Source organism: Copadichromis virginalis, linkage group LG11 (genome assembly GCF_057382275.1).
Source record: "Copadichromis virginalis isolate Kocher_CV1m ecotype Utaka linkage group LG11, C_Virginalis_male_GT1.1, whole genome shotgun sequence".
Taxonomy (NCBI): domain Eukaryota; kingdom Metazoa; phylum Chordata; class Actinopteri; order Cichliformes; family Cichlidae; genus Copadichromis; species Copadichromis virginalis.
This window is the reverse complement of record NC_140628.1, coordinates 40,510,980-40,534,588: the sequence shown is the minus strand read 5'-3', so window position 1 is coordinate 40,534,588 and position 23,609 is coordinate 40,510,980. Positions and strand designations below refer to the sequence as shown.

Here is a 23,609-nt window from a genome sequence, read left to right as displayed (position 1 = left end):
GTCAGAGCGGTTTAGCAGAGGGGCTAGCTGCTTCAAATGTTCGGTTTCAGGGGACAGGTGAGCAGTGAGGAGGAGGAGCTTCATCATCCCCTGCAAGCTGTGAGTGTTTGTTATCGGCAGCAATTCAGTGATGTACTCTGCTGTAGCTGATTCAGCCCTTTAATAACCTCAGTATAAGCTCTTACTGATTGATCAGACCTTTCCTCATGGATCAATAATAACGTAGATAATCACTGTTACTGATTTGTCTCACTGACCTGCGCCTGATCCTGAGGATGGATCTGACTGATTGGTCCACACACCTGAACCTGCAGGTTCTCCGGTAGTCAGCTGATTCATTGATGAAGGCAGCAGGTTAGCACATCTGCATGTCTTTATCCAGGTGACTCTTCCTCCTTCAGGTCCAGCATGACGTCCCGTGCAGCCCCTTCAGGTAAAGAAGCTGTGAAGGTGAAGAGGAGGAGTGGGAGTGTGGGGCGGAAGCAGACAGCAGACATTGAGGAATTGACATCTTCTGGGAACAAAGCGCTGCAGGAGGGACGCCCACAGGAGGCGCTGAGGTACTTCAGAGATGCCCTGAAGGCTGCAGAGCAGGTGAGGCGGTTACAAGAACAGATGTGGTGTCAGCAGTGTTAGTGGCACTCCTGGCACTACATTTCATATCATGCTCTCAGCTCCAGGACTCGCGGGTCCTGCGGGCCTGTTCCTTTAACCTCGGGGCTGCCTATGTGGAGGTAGGACGACCTCGGAAAGGTCTGGACTTCCTGCGGCATGCTCAGCCTGGTCCCAAGGCCGACCGCCTCCCTGACCTCCAGTTCAACCTTGCCCTGGCCCATGATGCACTGGGGCAGAGCCGGGAGGCCGCCACCTACTTCCTGCAAGCTGCCCAGCTGTATAGGTCACAAGGAGACGGCTGCAGCGAGGGGGATGCCTGCGTGGAGATGAGCCGCTGTTACAGCAGGACACGGGTCAGGACCAAAACCTGAATTTGACACAGAATAGGTGAGCCAGGTGACTCAGGTGTGTCTGTCTGTGTGTCACAGGACTGGGCGCTGGCGGCTCAGGGTTACTTGCGAGCTGCAGAGAGTTACAGAGTGGCCAACATGTTGGACTATGCAGCCACCGCCCTGTCAGAAGCAGGAAGTCACATGACCCAATCAGATCAGTGCAACCAGGAGGACATCATCGGTGTGCTGTCAGAGTGTCTGAGTTTGATGGGGAGCATTACGGACCCGAGGACTCTGGGTAATCACCTGAAAGAAGGTTGCTTGATTCAGAATGGAATAGAATAGAATAGGCCTTTAGTGTCACTGTGCAATCGAGCTGTGGTGCTCCAAGGCAACTATGCAGGAATAAATAACACACAGGAGACACAAGAGAAAGCCGTTAGAGAAAAAACCTGCAAAATGCTTGGAGGTGGTGCAGAGACTTGGTCTAAGTAGAGTCTGTGTGTGACTGACCTGAGTGACGAGGGTTCAGGTTGGTGGGTGGCCAAGGTGGGGTGTGGGGGGAGGGTGTTTGTTAACCGTCCGAATGGTCCAGGGCAGGGGTCGGCAACCTGCGGCTCTTTAGTCCTTATAGTGCGGCTCCGCGTGGTTTGGGAAAATAAATTAAAGTATTTAGCTGAAGTGTAATTTATTTATGTTAGTTCTTTTTTTAACTTGTAGTTCTAAATTGGAAGATTATTGTGATATTGAAATATAAAAAAAAAATTATATTCTATTTTTTCATCGCTCAAAATAAGCGTCACACTCGTGGAAGCTGGTGTACCCGCCGAAACGGCGTGCATTTACCGAGACTTTCAACCCCAGCCAGGCCAATTATGGCTCTTCGGATCCACATCATGTCAGCAGCTGTTCCCCAACTATGTTAAAACAAACACGCTCACGCCTCACAGACGACAGCTTACAGTCCTGCGTAAAGATGAAAGTGACTTCGTACAGCCCCGATCTGCAGACGCTGTGCGCAGAGGTTCAGGAGCAGAAGTCCCGTTGTAAACATATCACGGCAGACCCGACGATGTTTCCATGAACAGGCTTTTCAGCATCTCTTTATTGACCACTTTTCACACACGGTTGCTGTGCGCACACAGCCGACTGTAGCTTTGCAGCTCACAGCCCGACACACACCAACACAACAGCAGAGAGAGCACAAACGTAAAGGCGGCGAGGCGTGATTGCGGGTGCCGCTCAGGTGCGTCCAGATGGCTCATTGGGTGTTAAAGGTTGCTGACCCCTGGTCCAGGGGAAGAGGTGAGTCTGGAGGTGTGGGACCTGATGGACCTGTGGTACCCACTAGAGAGCCGCGGGTCAAACGGGTTTGTGGGCGGGATGTGAGGCATCACATGGCCCTGGTTTACCTGAGACAGGAGGATCTGGCGATGGCCTCCAAGGCGGTGATAATAACCATCTGTGCAGCCTTCCTGTTCTCAGTCGTGGGCCCTGCGTACCAAACACCCAGGCAGGAGGAGAGCACGCACTAGTTACTGTAACTGCTTCTCTGTCACTCAGGTGAGCTGTACCTGTCGGTGGGCGTGTCTTACTGCCGGCTCAGGTCTTTCCAGGAGGCAGTGCAGTGTTTCCAGAAGGCTCTGAGCCCCGCAGCTAAGTGGCCCCCCCTGCTGCCCAAGGTCTTGCACAACCTGGGAGCGGCGCTGAACTCCATGGGCCAGTTCAGGTCCGCCGTGGACTACCACAGGCTGGCTGCTGGACTGTACGGTGAGGCGCACACCTGCGGCTCACCTGTTTAAGCAGTTCACCTTTGACCCTCACAAACACTTGCCACATCTTTAATCAGGAGTCTGACAGGAAAATCAGTTTAGCTATAACAATGCTCTGTGTTTGTGTACAGGCTCTCAGGGTTGCCGTGGCGACCAGGCTCGCTGTTTCAGTAACCTTGCGTTTGCCTTCAGTCGGATCGGTGAGGAAGAGGAAGCAGCAGAGAGCTTAATCCTCGCCCTACAGGGATTCAGAGACACAGGTAACATCAGTACTGTCTATGTACATCGGACAGGTGAGACCCCTGTGCTCACCTGTGTGTGTGTGTGTGTGTGTGTGTGTGTGTGTGTGTGTGTGTAGGGGACTACCTGGCACAGGCTCAGGTGTGCGAGGTGCTGGCTGAGTGTTACCTGGTGCAGAGGAAGCAACACAAAGCGGTTCAGCTCTACAAACAGGCTCTGAGTGCGCTCTCTCACTGCCAGGTAGGTACGGTGGTAATGTGAGGTCAGCACGAGTGTGTACTCACCTGTTGGAGGTTGTTTGATCAGTGAGAGCGATCAGAGCATGAAAGAGTCGCCACAGAGCAGCATTGTCGTGTCTCTGTTCAAACTGTCGATGCAAACTTTATTCATACAGCATTTCATCACACACATCAACTCTACACACTTCACACAAAACAAAACTACACAAAAAAACACAGACACACACACTCGGAGCAGTTCAAATATCTGAGCTGAGCAGGTCACAGCTGTATGACAGTATCGGGAACCAGAGGATGGACTTAAAGGTCATTCTGTGCTGACCTGCAAGCTGATGCAGTGACTTCAGATTTCTGCATACCCATGAGGACTCTGCGTTCTGTATGAGGTGCAGTCGTTGTGCTGCAAAGAAAGCCTTACAACAATCTGTCCTACTGAAAGCTTGGACCTCGGGTCAGAGTCAGTTTGACAGAAGTCCATTAAGATCTCTGTCAGATGATACACGGGAGCATCAAACCTCGTCTTCTTCGCTTTCAGGACAGCGGCGGCATCCAGGACCAACTGGTGGAGCGACTGACTGCCACGCTGCAGCAGAGTCTGACCGTCGGTCCTCAGGTCTTACCACAACACCCATTCACTAAACCCATCACTGGTTATAAAGCCCAATAACCTCAGTTTGATCTGAATTAAGAAGCAGAAAGTTAGCGGCCATCCAGGTCTTTATGTCTTTAAGACATTCCTGCAATTTAACTAATTGGTGTGTGTTATCTGGCTTCATGGACAGATAGAGCTGGGTGTCATCTGCATAGCAGTGTGTCTGTGAAGGTTCTCAGTCATCCAGGTCATCGTAGTCTAAGGAGCTTGGAAAGAAAAGCGTCTGGACTTCTTTAAGTTGCTTGAAGACGTTTCACCTCTCATCCGAGATTCTTCTTGAGTTCTAAGGTCAAATGGCGGAGAGTCCCAGATATAAACCCGGTGGGAGTTTCCCCCCACAGAGGGACAAAAGGACCCCTGATGATCCTCTAATCACATGACCCAAGGTGTGAAACTGGGTGTGGGTCACAATCAGCCAGGGTTTCAGGTGAGCTCATTGTGAAACCTGGCCCCACCTTATCATGCGAATTCCTGAGGTCAGATGGCCCAGGATGTGAGTGGGCGTTAAGGCGTCTGGGGAGGATCTCAAAACTGGATTATAGATGGTAGAGAGTTGGTGTCGTAAACCACCGCCTCTGTTCAAAGATGGTCGCTCACAGTGGATATAAATGGCTTCTTTCACTCCTCTTTCAAACCATCTGTCCTCTCTGTCCAAAATGTGAACGTTGGCATCCTCGAAAGAGTGACCTTTGACCTTTAGATGCAGATGGACAGCTGAGTCTTGTCCTGTGGAGGTGGCTCTTCTTGCGCTTATGAAGTGGCTGTTTGGTCTCTCGAAAGGGACAAAATCATTGACCGCCTTACATATCACCGCCTTTAACCAGGGGATGCCATACCCTGCATCTACGGACTTCCTAAAATCCACAAGGAAGCTGTCCCACTCAGACCCATAGTCAGTAGCATAAACTCGGCCACTTATAACATTGCTAAACACCTTGCTACCATCCTTGCTCCTCTCGTGGGGAACACCCCACACCACATCAAGAACTCCACCGACTTCACCGACAAGGTCCAGAAACTTACCCTGGATCCAGATGAAACCATGGTGTCCTTTGATGTAGTCTTTCTCTTCACTTGCAAACCCACCACGGAGGCCGTGGAGACTGTCAGAAAACGACTACAAGAAGACAGCTCCTTGGAGGACAGGACCAACTTCACACCCGATCAGATCTGCACACTGTTAGACCTCTGCCTCACCACTACATACTTCAAATACAACGAAAGCTTCTACAGACAAAAACATGGCTGTGCCATGGGCTCCCCCGTGTCACTTATTGTAGCCAACCTTTACATGGAGGAAGTGGAAAGGAAGGCTCTTGGCTCTTTCAAAGGAAGAGTACCCAGCCACTGGTACAGATATGTGGACGACACCTGGGTCAAAATCAAGACACAAGAAGTGGATTCCTTCACTGCGCACATTAACGCTGTGGATAAAAACATCAAGTTCACCAGGGAAGACACAAAGGACAACTGTCTGCCTTTCCTGGACTGCGCTGTGCACATTGAAGAGAACGGCAACATCGAAGTTTACCGGAAGCCCACACACACGGACCAGTACCTCCTCTATGACTCCCATCACCCTCTGGAACACAAACTTGGAGTAATCAGGACCCTACACCACCGGGCAGAACATGTTCCCTCTAAGCCTGAAGGGAAAAAGAAGGAACACACACATGTAGGGAAGCACTCAAAACCTGCAGCTATCCTAAATGGGCGTTCTTAAAGTCAGCAAAGAGGCACAGAAAAGAAGACCAGACACCAGCGAGGGAGGATAAGAAGGACAGACGCAACAACATTGTCATCCCCTATGTAGCCGGTGTATCAGAGAAACTCAGGAGAGTTTTCTCCAAGCATGACATCCCGGTGCATTTCAGACCCAGCAACACACTCAGACAGAAACTGGTTCACCCGAAAGACAAAACGCCAAAACACAAACTTAACAATGTGGTGTATGCTGTACAGTGCAGCGAGGAATGCTCAGACCTCTACATCGGAGAGACCAAACAGCCACTTCACAAGCACATGGCACAACACAGAAGAGCCACCTCCACAGGACAAGACTCAGCAGTCCATCTGCATCTAAAGGTCAAAGGTCACTCTTTCGAGGATGCCAATGTTCACATTTTGGACAGAGAGGACAGATGGTTTGAAAGAGGAGTGAAAGAAGCATCTATGTCCACTGTGAGCGACCATCTTTGAACAGAGGCGGGGTTTACGACACCAACTCTCTGCCATCTATAATCCAGTTTTGAGTTCCTTCCCAGACGCCTTAACGCCCACTCACATCCTGGGCCATCTGACCTCAGGAATTCACATGATAAGGTGGGGCCAGGTTTCACAATGAGCTCACCCGAAACCCTGGCTGATTGGGACCCACACCCAGTTTCACACCTTGTCTCATGTGATTAGAGGATCATCAGGGGTCCTTTTGTCCCTCTGTGGGGGGAAACTCCCACCGGGTTTAAATCTGGGACTCTCCACCATTTGACCTTAGAACTGAAGAAGCTTCTCGGATGAGAGGTGAAACGTCTTCAAGCAACTTAAAGAAGTCCAGACGCTTTTCTTTCCAAGCTACTTACATCTGCACAGCAGTGTAAATGTATGCTATGTCTTCTAATGATGCTGCCTAAGGGAAGCATGTATAATGTAAACAGAATTGGTCCTAGCACTGAACCCTGTGGAACTCCATAATTAACCTCAGTGTGTGAAGAGGACTCTCCATTTACATGCACAAACTGGAGTCTATTAGATAGATATGATACAAACCACTGCAGCACAGTACCTGTAATACCTACAGCATGTTCTAATCGCTCTAATAGGATATTATGGTCGACAGTATCGAACGCTGCACTGAGGTCTAGCAGGACAAGCACAGAGATGAGTCCACTGTCAGAGGCCATAAGAAGATCATTTGTAACCTTCACTAAAGCTGTTTCTGTGCTGTGATGAGCTCTGAAACCTGACTGAAACTCTTCAAATAAACCTCTGCAGATGATCTGTTAGCTGTTTGACAACTACTCTTTCAAGGATGTTTGATATAAAGGAAGGTTGGAGATTGGCCTATAATTAACTAAGACTGCTGGGTCTAGAGATGCTTTTTGAGTAAAGGTTTAACTACAGCCAGCTTGAAGGCCTGTGGTACATAGCCGATCATTAGAGATAGGTTGATCATATTTAAGATCGAAGCATTAATTAATGGCAGGACTTCTTTGAGCAGTTTTGTAGGAATGGACATGGTGATGGTTTGGAGGATGAGAGTTCTGTCGTTAGTTCAAAGAAATCAATAAGAGAGGCAGGATTCAATAAATATAAGAATGTCACATGACATAGTACCACCTGCCCACACCTGTGAATGAGCACAGGTGATATCAAACAATATCAAACCATCAGACAGGTGAATATTGTCCTGACAGCAGTATAATATGTCCTCCTGTTTAAATGACTCAGAAGCCCCACCCACCGGCACCACACAGCCTCTGGCCACATCGACACAGCCTACCTATTGGACCTCATGTCAGGTAAGTCCCATTGTTACACGCTACACAAAAGGTCAGACAGGTCACTGATCAGCTTTGTCCTCACAGGAAGAGTGACATCACAAAGAGCCCGGGCACAGCAGCAAATCAGCAACCAGATGCTCCAGAGACTGATGCCCCAGGTGAGTCTCACCTGTTCCAGCTAGAAACAGGCTTGTGTAGGACTTCATAGTTTGTGTGATTCACGTTGGGTGTGTGTGTGAACAGGATCTCAGCAGGAGGCCTCTGAAACACCTGAATACATGAGCATAGCACCTGGACAGAGGTAAGACCAACACAGCCCAAATCTGGACCTCAGGTGGGCTCCTGTTTCCTCTGAACAAACCACAATGTTTGTATTTCTGTTTCCAGCTCAGACCAGTTAAACAAGCGGCAGCGCAGTGAGTCTCCACCACCTCATACACATCACAGCACACCTGAGGAACACCTGTGGGACATGTGGACACTATCACCCCATTAGAGCACTTCGCTCTCGCTCTGCAGGCCTACTTGTTGTTCCTAGAGTATTTAAAAGTAGAATGGGAGGCAGAGCCTTCAGTTTTCAGGCCCCTCTTCTGTGGAACCAGCTTCCAGTTTGGATTCAGGAGACAGACACTATCTCTACTTTCAAGATTAGGCTTCAAACTTTCCTTTTTGCTAAAGCATATAGTTAGGGCTGGACCAGGTGACCCTGAATCCTCCCTTAGTTATGCTGCAATAGACGTAGGCTGCCGGGGATTCCCATGATGCACTGGGTGTTTCTTCTTCACTCACTATGTGTTTATTGACCACTCTGCACTGAATCATTTAGCTCTCTTCCACGGCGTGTCTTTGTGTCGTCTTCCTCCTCTCACCCCCACCTTCCCTGAGCCTGGTTCAGCCGGAGGTTTCTTCCTGTTAAAAGGGAGTTTTTCCTTCCCACTGTTGCCAAAGTGCTGCTCATAGGGGGTCATATGATTGCTGGGTGTTACTCTGTGTTATTGTAGGCTACACCTTACAATACAAAGCATCTTGAGGTGACCGCTGTGATTTGAATTGAAATTGAGGTTGATGAAGAGCTGGGGTGCACCTGTTGCCTTGAGTCAGATTTATAAAGGTGTGCACAAACATGTTGTCTGATGTCTGTCTGCACCTGAACACCACAGGAAGAGGGAGGCAGGCTGTCACTGCCGGAGTCACTTCAGAGCTGAAGCTGTGTGAGGACGAAGAGAAGCTATTTAAAGCTTCACAGTCACCGTGAATAATAAGGAGCCTGATGAATTATTCACTTTGTACCCATGAATATATTTATATGTGAAAGCATGTGCACAGCTGCAGTGAGGTCTACGTGAGGTTATTATTCCACCTGAAGCGATCTAAATTTGGAGCTGCGCTTCCCGTTCGGGGACCTCCGGGCGTCTCCGTGAGCAAACAGCAGCAGAGTCTGAAAGCCTCCTGCTGATTGGATCAGAGAGAGCAGGCAGACCGATGCAGGCGGGAGTTCTGTGTGAGTGAGCTGCTGAGGATGGCGCCGGCTTCCTCACAGTGCTGTCGGTCAAACAGGGCTGGCTTTAAAAAATTTATTTTAATTTGAATAATGCAATATTGATTCATTAAATCCTGAACCGGCCTGGCTCTGCTGAAGGTTTCTTCCTGTTATAAGGGGTTTTTTCCTTCCCCCTGTCACCAAAGTGCTTGCTCACAGGGGCTGTTGCGGTTTCTCTGTATTATTGTAGGTGTTTGGGGCGACTACTGATATGAATGAAGCTGAATTGAACTGAAACCTAATTGGGCGATCACCTCGCCAAACAGGTGTGCTTTGCTTTAAATGCGACAGGAAGTGGAACTGATAACGTACCTGTGTGTTTCCAGGTGAGTTGTGGTTGGACAGAGGGAACCCTCGCACTGACAGGTGACACATCCATTAATCAAACTTTATTAATCAATTTTTTAAAAGTCAATAAATAAACCTTTTTTTTCCAGCAATGCTTCACTGGCTCAGGACAGTGAGGCCCCGCCCAGCAGCCCAGGTGACATCAGAGAGCAGTCCTCCCTTGTGTCCAGTTGGAGGTCTCAGTTTTGTTTGCTGATGTAAGCTCTCCTGATTGGACAGTCGGTAATCGGAGAGGACCTGTCAGCGTCACTGAAGTCCTTAGAGCTTCAGTCAGCTAATGCTGCAGCGTTGCCGTGGCTCAGACCGAGAATCAGAGCTGAGCCATCACATTGTGCTGCTCACTCTGACCCGAGACTTTGACAACAGAAAACCTAAAAAGAAATAAAAACACACAACCAGCCGTCTGTCTCCAGACAGAATTCTTTGGACTGTTTTTCTGTGTAAAACATTTATTATTTAATTGTAATTAAATTATTAGTGATGAAACTATTGAAACAGTGATTTTTGACTCAGCAGGAAGCACACACACACACACAGTGCTGTAGCTCCTCCCCCTCCTCCTCCTCACTGCAGCCTGTCTGAGTCTCAGTGGTTCTCTTCATTGCTGCAGCTGAGGATCAGGATCAGAGGCGGTTCTCTGGGTTCTTCTGGGTTCTGCTGTGCTGGAGTGCAGGAAGAACATGAGGAGGAGAGGAGGAGAACAGAGGAGTCCGACCTGAGGCGGAGAAACGATCCATAGCTGCTGAGCAGGTAGAAACAAACCCTTTCACAATAAAAGCCTCAGTGAAGGTGCTTTGATGTGATTGTGAACTGAGCTTGGTCTGTTGCTTAGCTCTCTGATCAAACTCAACCTGATCACATCATCCTGAGGGGTGGGGCTAACCTGTTGAAGGATCATCTGACAGCAATGAGCCCAGAACAGCTGTTTGATGATGTCATCTTGTTATTTCCTGTTTTATTTCTAACACTGCAGAGAGGAGACACCCTTCTTTTTCTTTGAGCAGGTCAGCTTGAGCTGCAGGTAAAAGGTGGATGTGTGGCGAGAGTTAGAAGCTGGGACTAATTTGCATATTCAAAACGGAGGTGAAGTAAGAGGGGCTGGGTTTGATGGCGTAGAAGAAGAACTTTAACAGGAAGTTTGTGCTCTAGTTCACCATTGTCGCCCCTGGCGTGGCACACGGCGGTGCAGGTTGTTGGTGATTGTTCACCTCCATCGTCTGGACTGAGTGAGCAGCTCGAGCTGTACAGGACTGTCACCATAGTGTGTGTGCATAGGCGTCATCTCACCTCACTGTACTCTTTACAATACTAAGGACCTTCAGGCGACTGGTCAGTGCTGAAGGTCAGGTGCTCTGAATCACATGTTTATGGAGACTTGGTTTAGTTAACAGGTTGTATTCACTCACACATACACGTGCGCGCGCACACACACACACACACACACACACACTCTCGTTCATTGTTCAACACACTGATATTTCCCACCCAGCCCTCTGATTGGTGAAGGCTCTGCCTCTCTAGCATCAGACACAAACACGCTGGCCAAGGAGCTCAGCCAGTCAGACGTAGGAGGCGGAGTCTGAACCTCTGCAGTGACAGAGGTGAAGGTTGCCAAGGTAATATAATGAACACCCACAAACACACACACACACTGATCCTGGAGCCAAAATTAGCTGCAGACCTCTGAGCTGTAACCTGACCTGTGTGTGTGTGTTTTCCTATCTCAGGGGGACCAAAATCCAGGTCCCCACAAGTTAAAGGCATTTTTCACACTCAAAATGTGGTTTTAGTGTCAGGGTTACAATTGGGTTATGGTTGTGCGCCCCAGGGTGGCTGTGTAGCTTGCCGTCACCAGTGTGTGAATGGGTGGATGACTGAATGTGTAAAGCACCATACAGGCCATTTACCATTTTTATGGTTAGGTTTACGGTTAGGATAAGCAGCTAGGGAAAGCATTGTGTCAATGGAATATCCCCACTAGGATAGCAACATCTGATGTGTGTGTGTGACGGTGACAGTAGTGACGGGCAGCAGACGTCACACCGTGAACAACGAGGGGAAATGGGACACTCGTGGTGCTGAAACACATGTGAAGGACCAGATGTGTTTCTCTTAGAGACAGTTTTCATATGGTCATATTTACCATTAGACTGCATCCACTCAGAGAGCACATTCGCCTCCATCTACCTGTGAGCATCATCTGCTGACAGCAGCCCAGACAGATTTCAGCTGCTTCTCCATCAGAAGCCTGAAGGTTCATTCCACCAATCAGTTGAAAACATTCCCTATTGTCTGGGATTTATCATCTGCATTATTGATCGCTGATTGGTTCTTTTTAATGCACCAACACTTAAAGGCCTTGGGCTTCCTGCTGGAGCTATTTTTATCTTTAACAGGTGAACCTGAGTCAACTGACTCCCCAGTTACCATGGTAACCCCATCCCCTTCTCCTCAGCCTTTAGGGAGATTCTTATCTGTGACAGATAGGAAGTCTATTACACAATAAGAGCTGTTGGACTACAGGTTGGTAGACAAAGAGAGAAACAGACAGGTGATCTGCAATATCCAATCAAAGGTCAGCAAGTGAATCATCTTCTGTGACTTAGGAACAGATTAAACCTAAATAAAACACCTGTACACCAAGTCTCTGTGTCTCTGCAAACTGAGGTTCAGTGACCCCCAGAAGCCTCGCATCACAATGCAGAGAAGGTCCACTGGTTATAAGATACAGAAGAAGAAGAACATCCCAAACGATAACATGAAGGAGAACATACTAGTGTGACCCCAGGAAAACATTTTAACTGTCAGACAACCCTGAGGGCACAGGTACACAAATGTACCTGCTATGAATGCTCAGCGTCCAATGAATACGCTGCTTAATGACTAAAAGAAAATGGTTATAAGAAGGTTTTTGCTAAGCTAACAGTTTCAGATTGCTTTTATAGCTTGTGCTAAGGTAAGCTAACAGTTTGTACCTGCTGCTAGTGTTTGTGCTAAGTTAACCCTACCTCCTAAAACTTACTAACTGAAAGCAGTTAGTAATTTTTAAGAATGTGATTGTGATTCTAAAACTTCATTTTCATTTTTCTTCTTCTGTACAGGATGGCAGGTAACTGGTCCATCCTGAGGTTGTCTTTACCCCCCACCAGTTCTACAGCCACTACCCTTCACAACACCTCCCAGTACCCTCCTCTACCAGACTGGGAGGCTCCCAGCTTCACCCGGGCTGCTCAGTTCCGAGTTGGAGCCACCTTTGTCCTCTTCTTGTTTGCTGCCTGCAGTAATCTTGCCCTATTGGTCAGTGTGTGGCGAGGGCAGCGTTTGGCATCTCACCTGCGCCCATTAATGCTGAGCCTGGCATCAGCCGACCTGATGATGACATTTGTGGTGATGCCTCTGGATGCAGTGTGGAACATGACAGTGCAGTGGTATGGTGGTGATGCACTCTGCAAGCTGCTCTGCTTCCTGAAGCTGTTCGCCATGCACGCCTCTGCCTTCATCCTTGTTGTCATCAGCCTAGATCGCCAGCATGCGATTCTGCACCCACTGGATGCTCTGAGTGCGCACAGCAGGAACCGACGCATGTTGCTACTGGCTTGGACCCTCAGCATTCTGCTTGCATCACCACAGGTAACTGTGAGCAGAGGTAACTGTGAGCAGAAGTAACTGTGGGCAGAGGTAACTGTCAGCAGAGGTAACTGTGAGCAGAAGTAACTGTGAGCAGAGGTAACTGTGAGCAGAGGTAACTGAGAGCAGAGGTAACTGAGAGCAGAGGTAACTGAGAGCAGAGGTAACTGAGAGCAGAGGTAACTGTCAGCAGAAGTAACTGTGAGCAGAGGTAACTGAGAGCAGAGGTAACTGTCAGCAGAGGTAACTGTCAGCAGAGGTAACTGTGAGCAGAAGTAACTGTGAGCAGAGGTAACTGTGAGCAGAGGTAACTGAGAGCAGAGGTAACTGAGAGCAGAGGTAACTGAGAGCAGAGGTAACTGAGAGCAGAGGTAACTGAGAGCAGAGGTAACTGAGAGCAGAGGTAACTGTGAGCAGAGGTAACTGTGAGCAGAAGTAACTGTGAGCAGAGGTAACTGAGAGCAGAGGTAACTGTGAGCAGAGGTAACTGAGAGCAGAGGTAACTGAGAGCAGAGGTAACTGTGAGCAGAAGTAACTGTGAGCAGAAGTAACTGTGAGCAGAGGTAACTGAGAGCAGAGGTAACTGAGAGCAGAGGTAACTGTGAGCAGAAGTAACTGTGAGCAGAGGTAACTTTGATCAGAGGTAACTTTGATCAGAGGTAACTGAGAGCAGAGGTAACTGTGAGCAGAGGTAACTGAGAGCAGAAGTAACTGTGAGCAGAGGTAACTGAGAGCAGAGGTAACTGAGAGCAGAGGTAACTTTGATCAGAGGTAACTGAGAGCAGAGGTAACTGTGAGCAGAAGTAACTGTGAGCAGAAGTAACTGTGAGCAGAGGTAACTGTGAGCAGAGGTAACTTTGATCAGAGGTAACTTTGATCAGAGGTAACTTTGATCAGAGGTAACTGTGAGCAGAAGTAACTGTGAGCAGAAGTAACTGTCAGCAGAAGTAACTGTCAGCAGAGGTAACTGTGAGCAGAGGTAACTGTGAGCAGAGGTAACTTTGATCAGAGGTAACTGAGAGCAGAGGTAACTGTGAGCAGAAGTAACTGAGAGCAGAGGTAACTGAGAGCAGAGGTAACTTTGATCAGAGGTAACTGAGAGCAGAGGTAACTGTGAGCAGAGGTAACTGAGAGCAGAGGTAACTGAGAGCAGAGGTAACTGAGAGCAGAGGTAACTTTGATCAGAGGTAACTGAGAGCAGAGGTAACTGTGAGCAGAAGTAACTGTGAGCAGAAGTAACTGTGAGCAGAGGTAACTGTGAGCAGAGGTAACTTTGATCAGAGGTAACTTTGATCAGAGGTAACTGAGAGCAGAGGTAACTGAGAGCAGAGGTAACTTTGATCAGAGGTAACTGTGAGCAGAAGTAACTGTGAGCAGAAGTAACTGTCAGCAGAAGTAACTGTCAGCAGAGGTAACTGTGAGCAGAGGTAACTGTGAGCAGAGGTAACTGTGAGCAGAAGTAACTGAGAGCAGAGGTAACTTTGATCAGAGGTAACTGAGAGCAGAGGTAACTGTGAGCAGAGGTAACTGAGAGCAGAGGTAACTTTGATCAGAGGTAACTGAGAGCAGAGGTAACTGTGAGCAGAAGTAACTGAGAGCAGAGGTAACTTTGATCAGAGGTAACTGAGAGCAGAGGTAACTGTGAGCAGAGGTAACTGAGAGCAGAGGTAACTGAGAGCAGAGGTAACTGAGAGCAGAGGTAACTTTGATCAGAGGTAACTGAGAGCAGAGGTAACTGTGAGCAGAAGTAACTGTGAGCAGAGGTAACTGTGAGCAGAGGTAACTGAGAGCAGAGGTAACTTTGATCAGAGGTAACTGAGAGCAGAGGTAACTGAGAGCAGAGGTAACTGAGAGCAGAGGTAACTGAGAGCAGAAGTAACTGAGAGCAGAGGTAACTGAGAGCAGAGGTAACTGAGAGCAGAGGTAACTGAGAGCAGAGGTAACTGAGAGCAGAGGTAACTGTGAGCAGAAGTAACTGAGAGCAGAGGTAACTTTGATCAGAGGTAACTGAGAGCAGAGGTAACTGTGAGCAGAGGTAACTGAGAGCAGAGGTAACTGAGAGCAGAGGTAACTGTGAGCAGAGGTAACTGTGAGCAGAAGTAACTGTGAGCAGAGGTAACTGAGAGCAGAGGTAACTGAGAGCAGAGGTAACTTTGATCAGAGGTAACTGAGAGCAGAGGTAACTGAGAGCAGAGGTAACTGAGAGCAGAAGTAACTGAGAGCAGAGGTAACTGAGAGCAGAGGTAACTGAGAGCAGAAGTAACTGAGAGCAGAGGTAACTGAGAGCAGAGGTAACTTTGATCAGAGATAACTGTGAGCAGAGGTAACTGAGAGCAGAGGTAACTGTGAGCAGAAGTAACTGTGAGCAGAAGTAACTGTGAGCAGAGGTAACTGAGAGCAGAGGTAACTGAGAGCAGAGGTAACTTTGATCAGAGATAACTGAGAGCAGAGGTAACTGAGAGCAGAGGTAACTGTGAGCAGAGGTAACTGAGAGCAGAGGTAACTGAGAGCAGAGGTAACTGAGAGCAGAAGTAACTGTGAGCAGAGGTAACTGAGAGCAGAGGTAACTGAGAGCAGAGGTAACTTTGATCAGAGATAACTGTGAGCAGAGGTAACTGAGAGCAGAGGTAACTGTGAGCAGAAGTAACTGTGAGCAGAGGTAACTGTGGGCAGAGGTAACTGAGAGCAGAGGTAACTGTGAGCAGAGGTAACTGAGAGCAGAGGTAACTGTGAGCAGAGGTAACTGTGGGCAGAGGTAACTGTGAGCAGAAGTAACTATCAGCGGAGGTAACTGAGCAGAGGTAACTGTAAGCAGAGGTAACTGTGAGCAGAGGTAACTGAGAGCAGAGGTAACTGAGAGCAGAAGTAACTGAGAGCAGAAGTAACTGAGAGCAGAAGTAACTGTGAGCAGAGGTAACTGTGAGCAGAGGTAACTGAGAGCAGAGGTAACTGTGAGCAGAGGTAACTGAGAGCAGAGGTAACTGAGAGCAGAAGTAACTGTGAGCAGAGGTAACTGTGAGCAGAGGTAACTGTGAGCAGAGGTAACTGAGAGCAGAGGTAACTGAGAGCAGAGGTAACTGTGAGCAGAGGTAACTTTGATCAGAGGTAACTGTGAGCAGAGGTAACTGAGAGCAGAAGTAACTGTGAGCAGAGGTAACTGAGAGCAGAGGTAACTGTGAGCAGAGGTAACTGAGAGCAGAGGTAACTGAGAGCAGAAGTAACTGTGAGCAGAGGTAACTGAGAGCAGAGGTAACTGTGAGCAGAGGTAACTGTGGGCAGAGGTAACTTTGGGCAGAGGTAACTGTGAGCAGAGGTAACTGAGAGCAGAGGTAACTGTGAGCAGAGGTAACTGTGGGCAGAGGTAACTGTAAGCAGAAGTAACTGTGAGCAGAAGTAACTGTGAGCAGAAGTAACTGTCAGCAGAAGTAACTGTGAGCAGAGGTAACTGAGAGCAGAAGTAACTGAGAGCAGAGGTAACTGTGAGCAGAAGTAACTGTGAGCAGAGGTAACTTTGATCAGAGGTAACTTTGATCAGAGGTAACTTTGAGCAGAGGTAACTGAGAGCAGAGGTAACTGTGAGCAGAGGTAACTGAGAGCAGAGGTAACTGAGAGCAGAGGTAACTTTGATCAGAGGTAACTTTGATCAGAGGTAACTGAGAGCAGAGGTAACTGTGAGCAGAAGTAACTGTGAGCAGAGGTAACTTTGATCAGAGGTAACTGTGAGCAGAGGTAACTGTGAGCAGAAGTAACTGTGAGCAGAGGTAACTTTGATCAGAGGTAACTGAGAGCAGAGGTAACTGAGAGCAGAGGTAACGGTAACTCACGGTTGGAGTTTTGTCTCTGACGTATACGAGAAAAATAAAACACCTGGAGATGACTCGCTTTGTTATGAAAGACATGAGTTTTTTCCACAGCTGAAAAGTGAATGCAGCAGTCTGTCATGTAACATAACATTAAGTTGTGTGTTGCTGCTACCTGTGCACCTGCTGCTCGCTCTGCACCCACATGTATGAGGCGACAAGAAACTTGATTTTATTAAAGCAGGTTAAATGATCACGTTTTCTTGTTAGAGATCCTCCTGTCTGAGCAGTCAGCAGCTTCTCCACCTGTCAGCAGGTGCCGGCTGCTCTCACATGCAGCTGATCCAGGTGAAAGTTCCTGCAGTAAATTCTGACTGCGTGTTAATCCTGGCAGGAATGCTCTGGATTATCCATGCACAACCTCCTGCTGATAGCTCAGGCTAACTGCTCCCCTTTGTTTCTATAAGGCATGCTACCGATCCTGAGACGTCAGTTGCTAGTTCAAAGTAAGAGCAGCTTCAGAGCAAAACTGAAACTCAGACCAGGACGTCACATCTGGATTTTTTATCTAATGAGCTGTTGTTTATTGTTAGAAATACTAATGTGAGGCCTCCAAAGTGTGACTCTGTCCGTCCATTAGCTATTTATCTTCAGGACCATCAGGGTGGACTCGGTGGACTTCACTCAGTGTGCGTCTCACGGTAGCTTCAGTCGCCGCTGGCAGGAAACTGTTTACAACATGTTTCACTTTACCACGCTGTATGTCGTCCCCCTGCTGGTGATGAGCTGCTGCTACAGCCGCATCCTGCTGCACATCCACCAGCAGCACCTGAGAGACAAAGGTAACACATCTGTGAACAACACCTGTAACGCATCTGAACCACACCTGTTCTCAGCCATCACAGCTGATTTGTTGTATGATCAGCAATGTAGACACTCCCTCTTTCAGCAGGTGAGTCGCCCCTGCGTCGCAGTGGCACCGACATCATCCCAAAGGCTCGGATGAAGACTCTGAAGATGACGGTGGTCATCGTGCTGTCCTTTGTCGTGTGCTGGACGCCATACTACCTGCTGGGGATTTGGTACTGGTTCCAGCCCGACATGCTGCGCATCACACCGGAGTACGTCCACCACGCCCTCTTTGTGTTTGGGAACCTGAACACCTGCTGCGACCCCATCATCTACGGCTTCTACACGCCGTCCTTTAGGGCCGACCTCGCCGCCTGCTGCCGCTGGGTGAGGAGTGATGCGGACACTTCGTCCCAATACATAGACCGAATGTCCACCAGAGAGGGTCCTCACAGCAGGGAGCACGAGCCGCAGCCCTCCACCAACAACCAGACTGCAGCAGATCAGCCAATGAAAGCACGTGACTTTAGCATGTGACTTATGCTTTGTGTCAGGTGATTTTTATTTGCAGGCGCCTGAGCAGAGTTGTTGCCACAGAATCAGAATAACGCGGTCATTTTGTCTGCATGTTGACTTTATCAGTTTAGATCACATGGTTTGTCACACCCTCCACAGATGATGCTCAGAGAGAAGGCGCTGACCTCTGACCCTTGTGTCAGGCCTTTAAGAGAAGTGACTGCAGTCAAACAGCAGCAGCATGCTGATGCCTCTTGATTACAAATTAAAGTGCATCTTTTTTTCTCATTAATCTCAATCAATCATTAATCTCATCTGAATCCACAGAGCAGCTTCTAGTGTCTGGATGACCTCGTCAGGGACACCTCCAAAATGGACGTGCTCCCTCTGTGAACCACAGGGTGGAGCTCTAAGACAACAGGATGTGTCTGCATCCAGAGGCTGTATAGGCGTGGCATACAACAACATCAAATCTCACTCATTCAGAGCTCAGCCTTCTCAGTCTGTTAGTATGGTGACCTCACAGCAGTCATGTTATTGGTTAGATGATGTCTGACAGCACAAACGTGGTCCAGAGATCCAGTTCAGCCAAGCGGACAGCGAGCAGCTACAGCTGCCTGTTTCACCATCCACTTGTTAGTCAAGGAGGTCACGCCCCTAATGATGCAAGCTTTAAGCCTTAATCCAGTTCAAACAGGTGACCTGTGGGGGCATGGAAGTCTCTGGGGACTGACTCACTGGTACATCTGCTGGATGTTAGAGGAACTGCAGCTTTGGAGGTTCAAATGTGACCATACCCATGATGTGACTCATGCATGTTTGTTTGTGTTTCAGGTTTTTAGCAATGTTATCATCCTTGGCAGTGTTGGGGTAGTTACTCAAGAAAAGTAATGGATCACACATTAGCTTTTACTTTTCTTAAAAGTAATGTAGTAACTTATTTAATTCCTCGCCGGAGAAGTATGTTGTCAGACTACTGGTTACATTACTTTCTGATTTCTCTACAAAATGACCTCAAACCCATTGTTACCAGTTACCTACAGGCTACAGTCCCACACACCAACGCAAAGCCCTCCTAATGACCGCACACATATGGACTTTGGTTTTTAGTTTATCACTTATTAACTCAAATTAAAGATGAGCTCATAAGTTCAGGCTCTGGATGCTGGGCTAACGTCTGCTTTAACAACACTCTGGGTTCTTGGCTAGCTTAGCGTTAGCATGCCACCCGTTCACATGTTAGCAAAGTGTCTGTAACGTGGACTGTATTCAGTGGTCGACAGGAGGCAGCCGACACACTCAGCAGGACAGTCAAAAGCTTGCGACCATAGTGGCAGTGGGAATTCCACAGTGTTTGTCCTTTAATAAACGCCAACCTTACAAGCCCGGCTGAACGGCTGCGGTCTCATCATACATGAAGTGAGCAGAGTTCATACAACCAACATACAGTTCATACAACATACTTTGAGTTAGTGAGGTAACGATATGAGGTCCATGTGTGAGCACGCCGCTCTACAGAGGGCAGTGGTGAATACTTGTGACATCACTAAACATCAACTTACGCTGTCTCAAGGAGACACCGCACTATTACGACTGTTACAAGTCAAAGTTGTGTTAGTAGAAAAGTCTGGTTGTTTGTGTCCTGGCTGCACTTTCCACTCTACCGTCTTCCTGTCCTTTTGTGTAGTAAAATAAAAGCAATGCCCACATCTCCACTCCTCGAACGCTATCGCTGTGCTGCTCCACCATTGTCCTCCTCCTGCACATGAACTGAATCAGCTGACTGTACCATACAAGAATGTTTTCTTTCTGTCCAGCTGGCACTATCTCAAGAACTTGTTCAATGAAAGTAATGACATAATTGCAACTGTAATGCGATTACATTACTGCATTACTGAAATGTAATGTGATTACAGTAACTTGTTACTTTGTAATCCCTAACACCCAAAACTGGCCGTGGAGTTCCTCAGGGTTCTGTGCTGGGACCAGTGATCTTAATGTACGCTTCCCTTATTTAATACTATTTGAAAACACTGCATCCATTTTTACAGCTATGCAGATGATACCCAGGTGATATCCGGGTGTTAAGGTGAGGTACAAAAGTACTTCACCTCACACCTGCACCAGCTGCTCGGCCATCAATCTCTTGCTGCACAGTTTTAGTGCTGATGCAGTCACAAATCTGTTTAACGTGTCTTTATCGGCAGTTCACATGACTGTACATTAAACTCACCTTGTCAAACCTCAGGTGTCGCTGCATGAGCAGCTCGTCCGCTAAATAAATGATCAACAAAGACATGTTTTCTACTTCAGCTTTATTTGGTTTTTATGTGTCTGAACAGCAGAAATTAGGACAGAGAAACAGTCTGTGGAGAGAATCTGCAGCACAAACAGGAGGCTCTGAATACGCGAGCTCAGAGCTCGGTTTAAAAAGCAGTTTAAAGCTTTGGGTGCTTTTATTTTTGTGACACATTATTCAAACATCTTTATAGAAAAAACAGAATCATTAAAGCATCATTTCTCTCATTGGTTCTAGGCTTCAGTCACTACGATCGCTACATCTCAGGTTTAGTTTCTACAGTGTGTCGACAGCAGGAGGTGGACTCAGCTCGGACAAACAATAAAACAGGTTTTTATGCACAGCATGGCTTTGAAATCACATATGGCTTATGGGTAAATATGGCTGTTTAATCAGAGGCTCTACCTTCAGCTTGGAACAGCTTTTATAACTCTACAAATATCTTCATATCAGCTACAAACATAAAGAATCAGAAAAAAGTCAAACTGGAAGAATCATAATATTATTAGAATAAAAATACAAATTTTAATGTCTTTATTTTGGCAGCTTTCCTCTTTGCTGCCAAACGGCAGCGACGGAAAGATAAGAATGAACAGAAAGCGGAAAGTTCTAGAAAAAGAACAAACTCAACAAAACACCTGAAAACTTTACTTTTAGAAACAATCGTCTCATTTCGGAGCAGAGATGAAGACAGCGGGGAGCTCTGCGACCTCTGACCTTTGACCCTGAAGAAAGCAAGGAGGGTGTTTTGTTGAACTGGGGGAGGAGGTCAAAGGTCCAAAATCAAAGACACTCTGACACAAAGATGGCTCACGACAGTTTTCACCTACGCTAGGGATGTCGAACTCCAGGCCCCGAGGGCCCTGGAGGTTTTAGACGTGTCCTTGATCCAACACAGCTGATTTAAATGCCTAAATGACCTCCTCAACATGTCGTGATGTTCTCCATAGGCCTGGTAATGAACTCATCATGTAGTTGAGGTGCGTTGACTGTGAGATCCAAAACCTGGAGGACACTGGCCCTTGGAGTTCCCCACCCTGACCTACACTTTGGCACAGTTTACACTCTGGTCTGTTAAGTCTGGGCTTTAAGGAGGAGCGCTGGCTCCAGGAAAAAGGTTGAGATTCTTTTCTGCATCAGTGCGACTTAAAACATCCTAAAAGGTTTTAAACAGAAAGCAGTTCAATAGCATTCAAATATGACCCTTTATTTATGGGTGAAAACGATATTTGAAACAGGTGTTTTCAGGTATAGATCTCCGCATGTTTTAGGAAGTGAGTCCTGAACAGATGAGAAGAGCGAGGACTTCAGAAAATGATCACCACTGCCTGTAACGCAGGTGATGAAGGTTCTTTAGAGGACGGAGGAGAGCAGCGTGAGTAGAAAGAAAGCACTGAGAACCACAACTGTCTCAGCCGAGGACCACAAAGCACTTTCACATAAACTGTTATAGTGACGCTGCAATTAATGAGGGTGGAGGTGAGGCCAGAGAAGAACAGAGTTCCTGTTCTCCATGGTTTCTGCCATTTGTAGAGATAACTGTTGATTACACGGTTTTAAATGGCGAGTGATGGTGGTGCACCAATCAGCATGCACTTTGTCACTCAGAGAGTAAAAGTCCTGAATTAGCAGCTAAACAGGTTCCAAGAACTTTGGCAGTTTGTACTTCCTGCAGTGTGGAGTGACCACAGCTACGAAAATGTTCCCGCAGTCCAAAAGCATCTATGGTGGCGTCATGGTTTGGGACTGCTTCAGTGCATACAGACCAGAACAGCTCACCATCACTGATGGAATGATGGATTTGGACTGAGAAGCAGGACATCTGCCTGTGGATTGAATCGTGCAGCAGAGACAACAACCCTCAGCTCACAAGGAGAACATTAAAGAAACGTTCAGGTGAGGAGATGTGAAGCTCAGAGTCCTCTGGGCTGATGGCCAAGCACAGCGTTCATGTACTCGAGGTGATACCGGATCATTTTCATCAGCAAATCCAATCTTTTCATTCTGTTTTTCTACTCTTTTAACTTGTTTTAGATAGCACCAATGCCAAAACATCAAAAACCAAAAAGAGTTCAATGTTCCCTGCAGAGAGAAAATATCATTTATGAGTTAAATTTGAAGAATGTATGTTTGGAAGAAGGACACGTTTCTAAAACATGGACGATTTTTCTCTGTTGGTCTGGAAAATGTTTGCACGGATCAGACACGGGACCTGGTCCCGGTCACAGAGGGCTACAGTAAAGTCCTCAGGATCAGGAGGTCAGGGGGTCGGAGGTCACTCGTAGAGACATTAATCCGCACAGAGTGAGCATGCTCTGTGGCGTAAATACAAACATAATATCTGGATATTTCTGAGCTTTTGGTCAGCGCGGCTTTATCCTTCATTTATTTGGTTTTCCTGACAGCTCATCCTACCACGACATAAGAAAATATACTTTCACTCCTTTTTCCAAAGTCTTTGTGTGAGACATAAAATGTGATGGCGAGGAATTATTTTGGTTTTGTTTGTTCTTCGACTCAGACAGGAACTGGAGTGAAAACAAACAGGAAATGCAGGTAAACTAGTTTTTCTTTTCTTTGGAAGGCATTCAGCTCATTTTAAATAATATTTGGCTGAACTCTACAGAAAGCTGCTCTTCATCTATATTCATTTGATGCATTAAAATACATCAGAGGTCAGTTTAGACATGGCTCATGGGGCTGTACACACCTGTGGGCAGGTAACGGGAAGTGGAAGCCCTTGAAAACATAAAAAAAATTCATTGAAATCGGGACAGACAAGGCCAGAGATGTCCCACACTTTCCTGTCTCACCTTTCCCAGGTGAAGCAGTCAGATCTTCTCAGGTACAGAGCTGCTCTTCCGTCCCTCATCAGCAGAAGCAAAGATGTCTACAGACAGCGAGGGATGGATCCAGAGCAACGAAGCCAAGGTCTCGTGGGCAAAAAGGTTAAAACAGGGAAAAGGTCCCAGAGGAGGCTTTTGGTTTGAGGTAGGTTAGCTTGACCTGCAGCGGGAGGCTAACAGCAATTTAGAGGTTTGGCATGAAGCCCGAGGTAGCTCTCTTTGGGGGGAAACAGTTTGGTGGAGGAGTTGGAGAGGGGAGGGGAGGAGAGGCAAGCCGACCGTGGGCCTCGTCCACATCCTGACCGGAGGCGAACGCGACGAGACAGACAAACACTGAAAGGCTAAAGCGGAGCAGAGGAGCGTTAGCGTCCTCTAAGGTTACCTGCTGACCAGAGAAACAATAATTCCCTTTGGCTCTGGGCCTCTGAGGACCG

The 23,609-nt window shown here is 47.5% G+C and overlaps 2 protein-coding genes across 11 annotated transcripts; both read left to right on the top strand.

Moving 5' to 3' along the window:
* Positions 1-36: 36 nt before the first annotated feature.
* Positions 37-9,637, top strand: ttc24 (tetratricopeptide repeat domain 24). 7 transcript variants are annotated; one of them, XR_014922861.1, is made up of 14 exons: positions 37-99; positions 402-594; positions 675-968; positions 1,044-1,245; positions 2,511-2,717; positions 2,851-2,979; positions 3,078-3,199; positions 3,734-3,811; positions 7,298-7,368; positions 7,435-7,508; positions 7,594-7,651; positions 7,738-7,766; positions 9,157-9,256; positions 9,328-9,361. XR_014922861.1 is itself a non-coding variant. In XM_085472565.1 (14 exons), exons 2-14 carry the CDS (start codon positions 409-411, stop codon positions 9,432-9,434), a joined length of 1,578 nt encoding a protein of 525 aa, XP_085328691.1. In that variant the 5' UTR covers positions 37-99; positions 402-408; the 3' UTR covers positions 9,435-9,637. The 7 variants fall into 7 exon arrangements, 5 of the variants coding, with proteins under 5 accessions (XP_085328691.1, XP_085328689.1, XP_085328693.1 ...); XR_014922862.1 differs by having other exon boundaries at positions 9,081-9,256; XM_085472565.1 differs by having other exon boundaries at positions 9,217-9,256; positions 9,347-9,637.
* A 65-nt stretch (positions 9,638-9,702) lies between these two features.
* On the top strand, positions 9,703-20,328 carry LOC146699565 (gonadotropin-releasing hormone II receptor-like). Of its 4 annotated transcripts, none has more exons than XM_085472571.1 (4): positions 9,703-9,988; positions 12,340-12,868; positions 17,306-17,507; positions 17,618-20,328. In XM_085472571.1, exons 2-4 carry the CDS (start codon positions 12,341-12,343, stop codon positions 18,049-18,051), a joined length of 1,164 nt encoding a protein of 387 aa, XP_085328697.1. In that variant the 5' UTR covers positions 9,703-9,988; position 12,340; the 3' UTR covers positions 18,052-20,328. The 4 variants fall into 4 exon arrangements, with proteins under 4 accessions (XP_085328697.1, XP_085328694.1, XP_085328696.1 ...); XM_085472568.1 differs by having other exon boundaries at positions 17,615-20,328; XM_085472570.1 differs by lacking the exon at positions 9,703-9,988 and adding an exon at positions 10,967-11,813 and having other exon boundaries at positions 17,615-20,328.
* Positions 20,329-23,609: the final 3,281 nt, after the last annotated feature.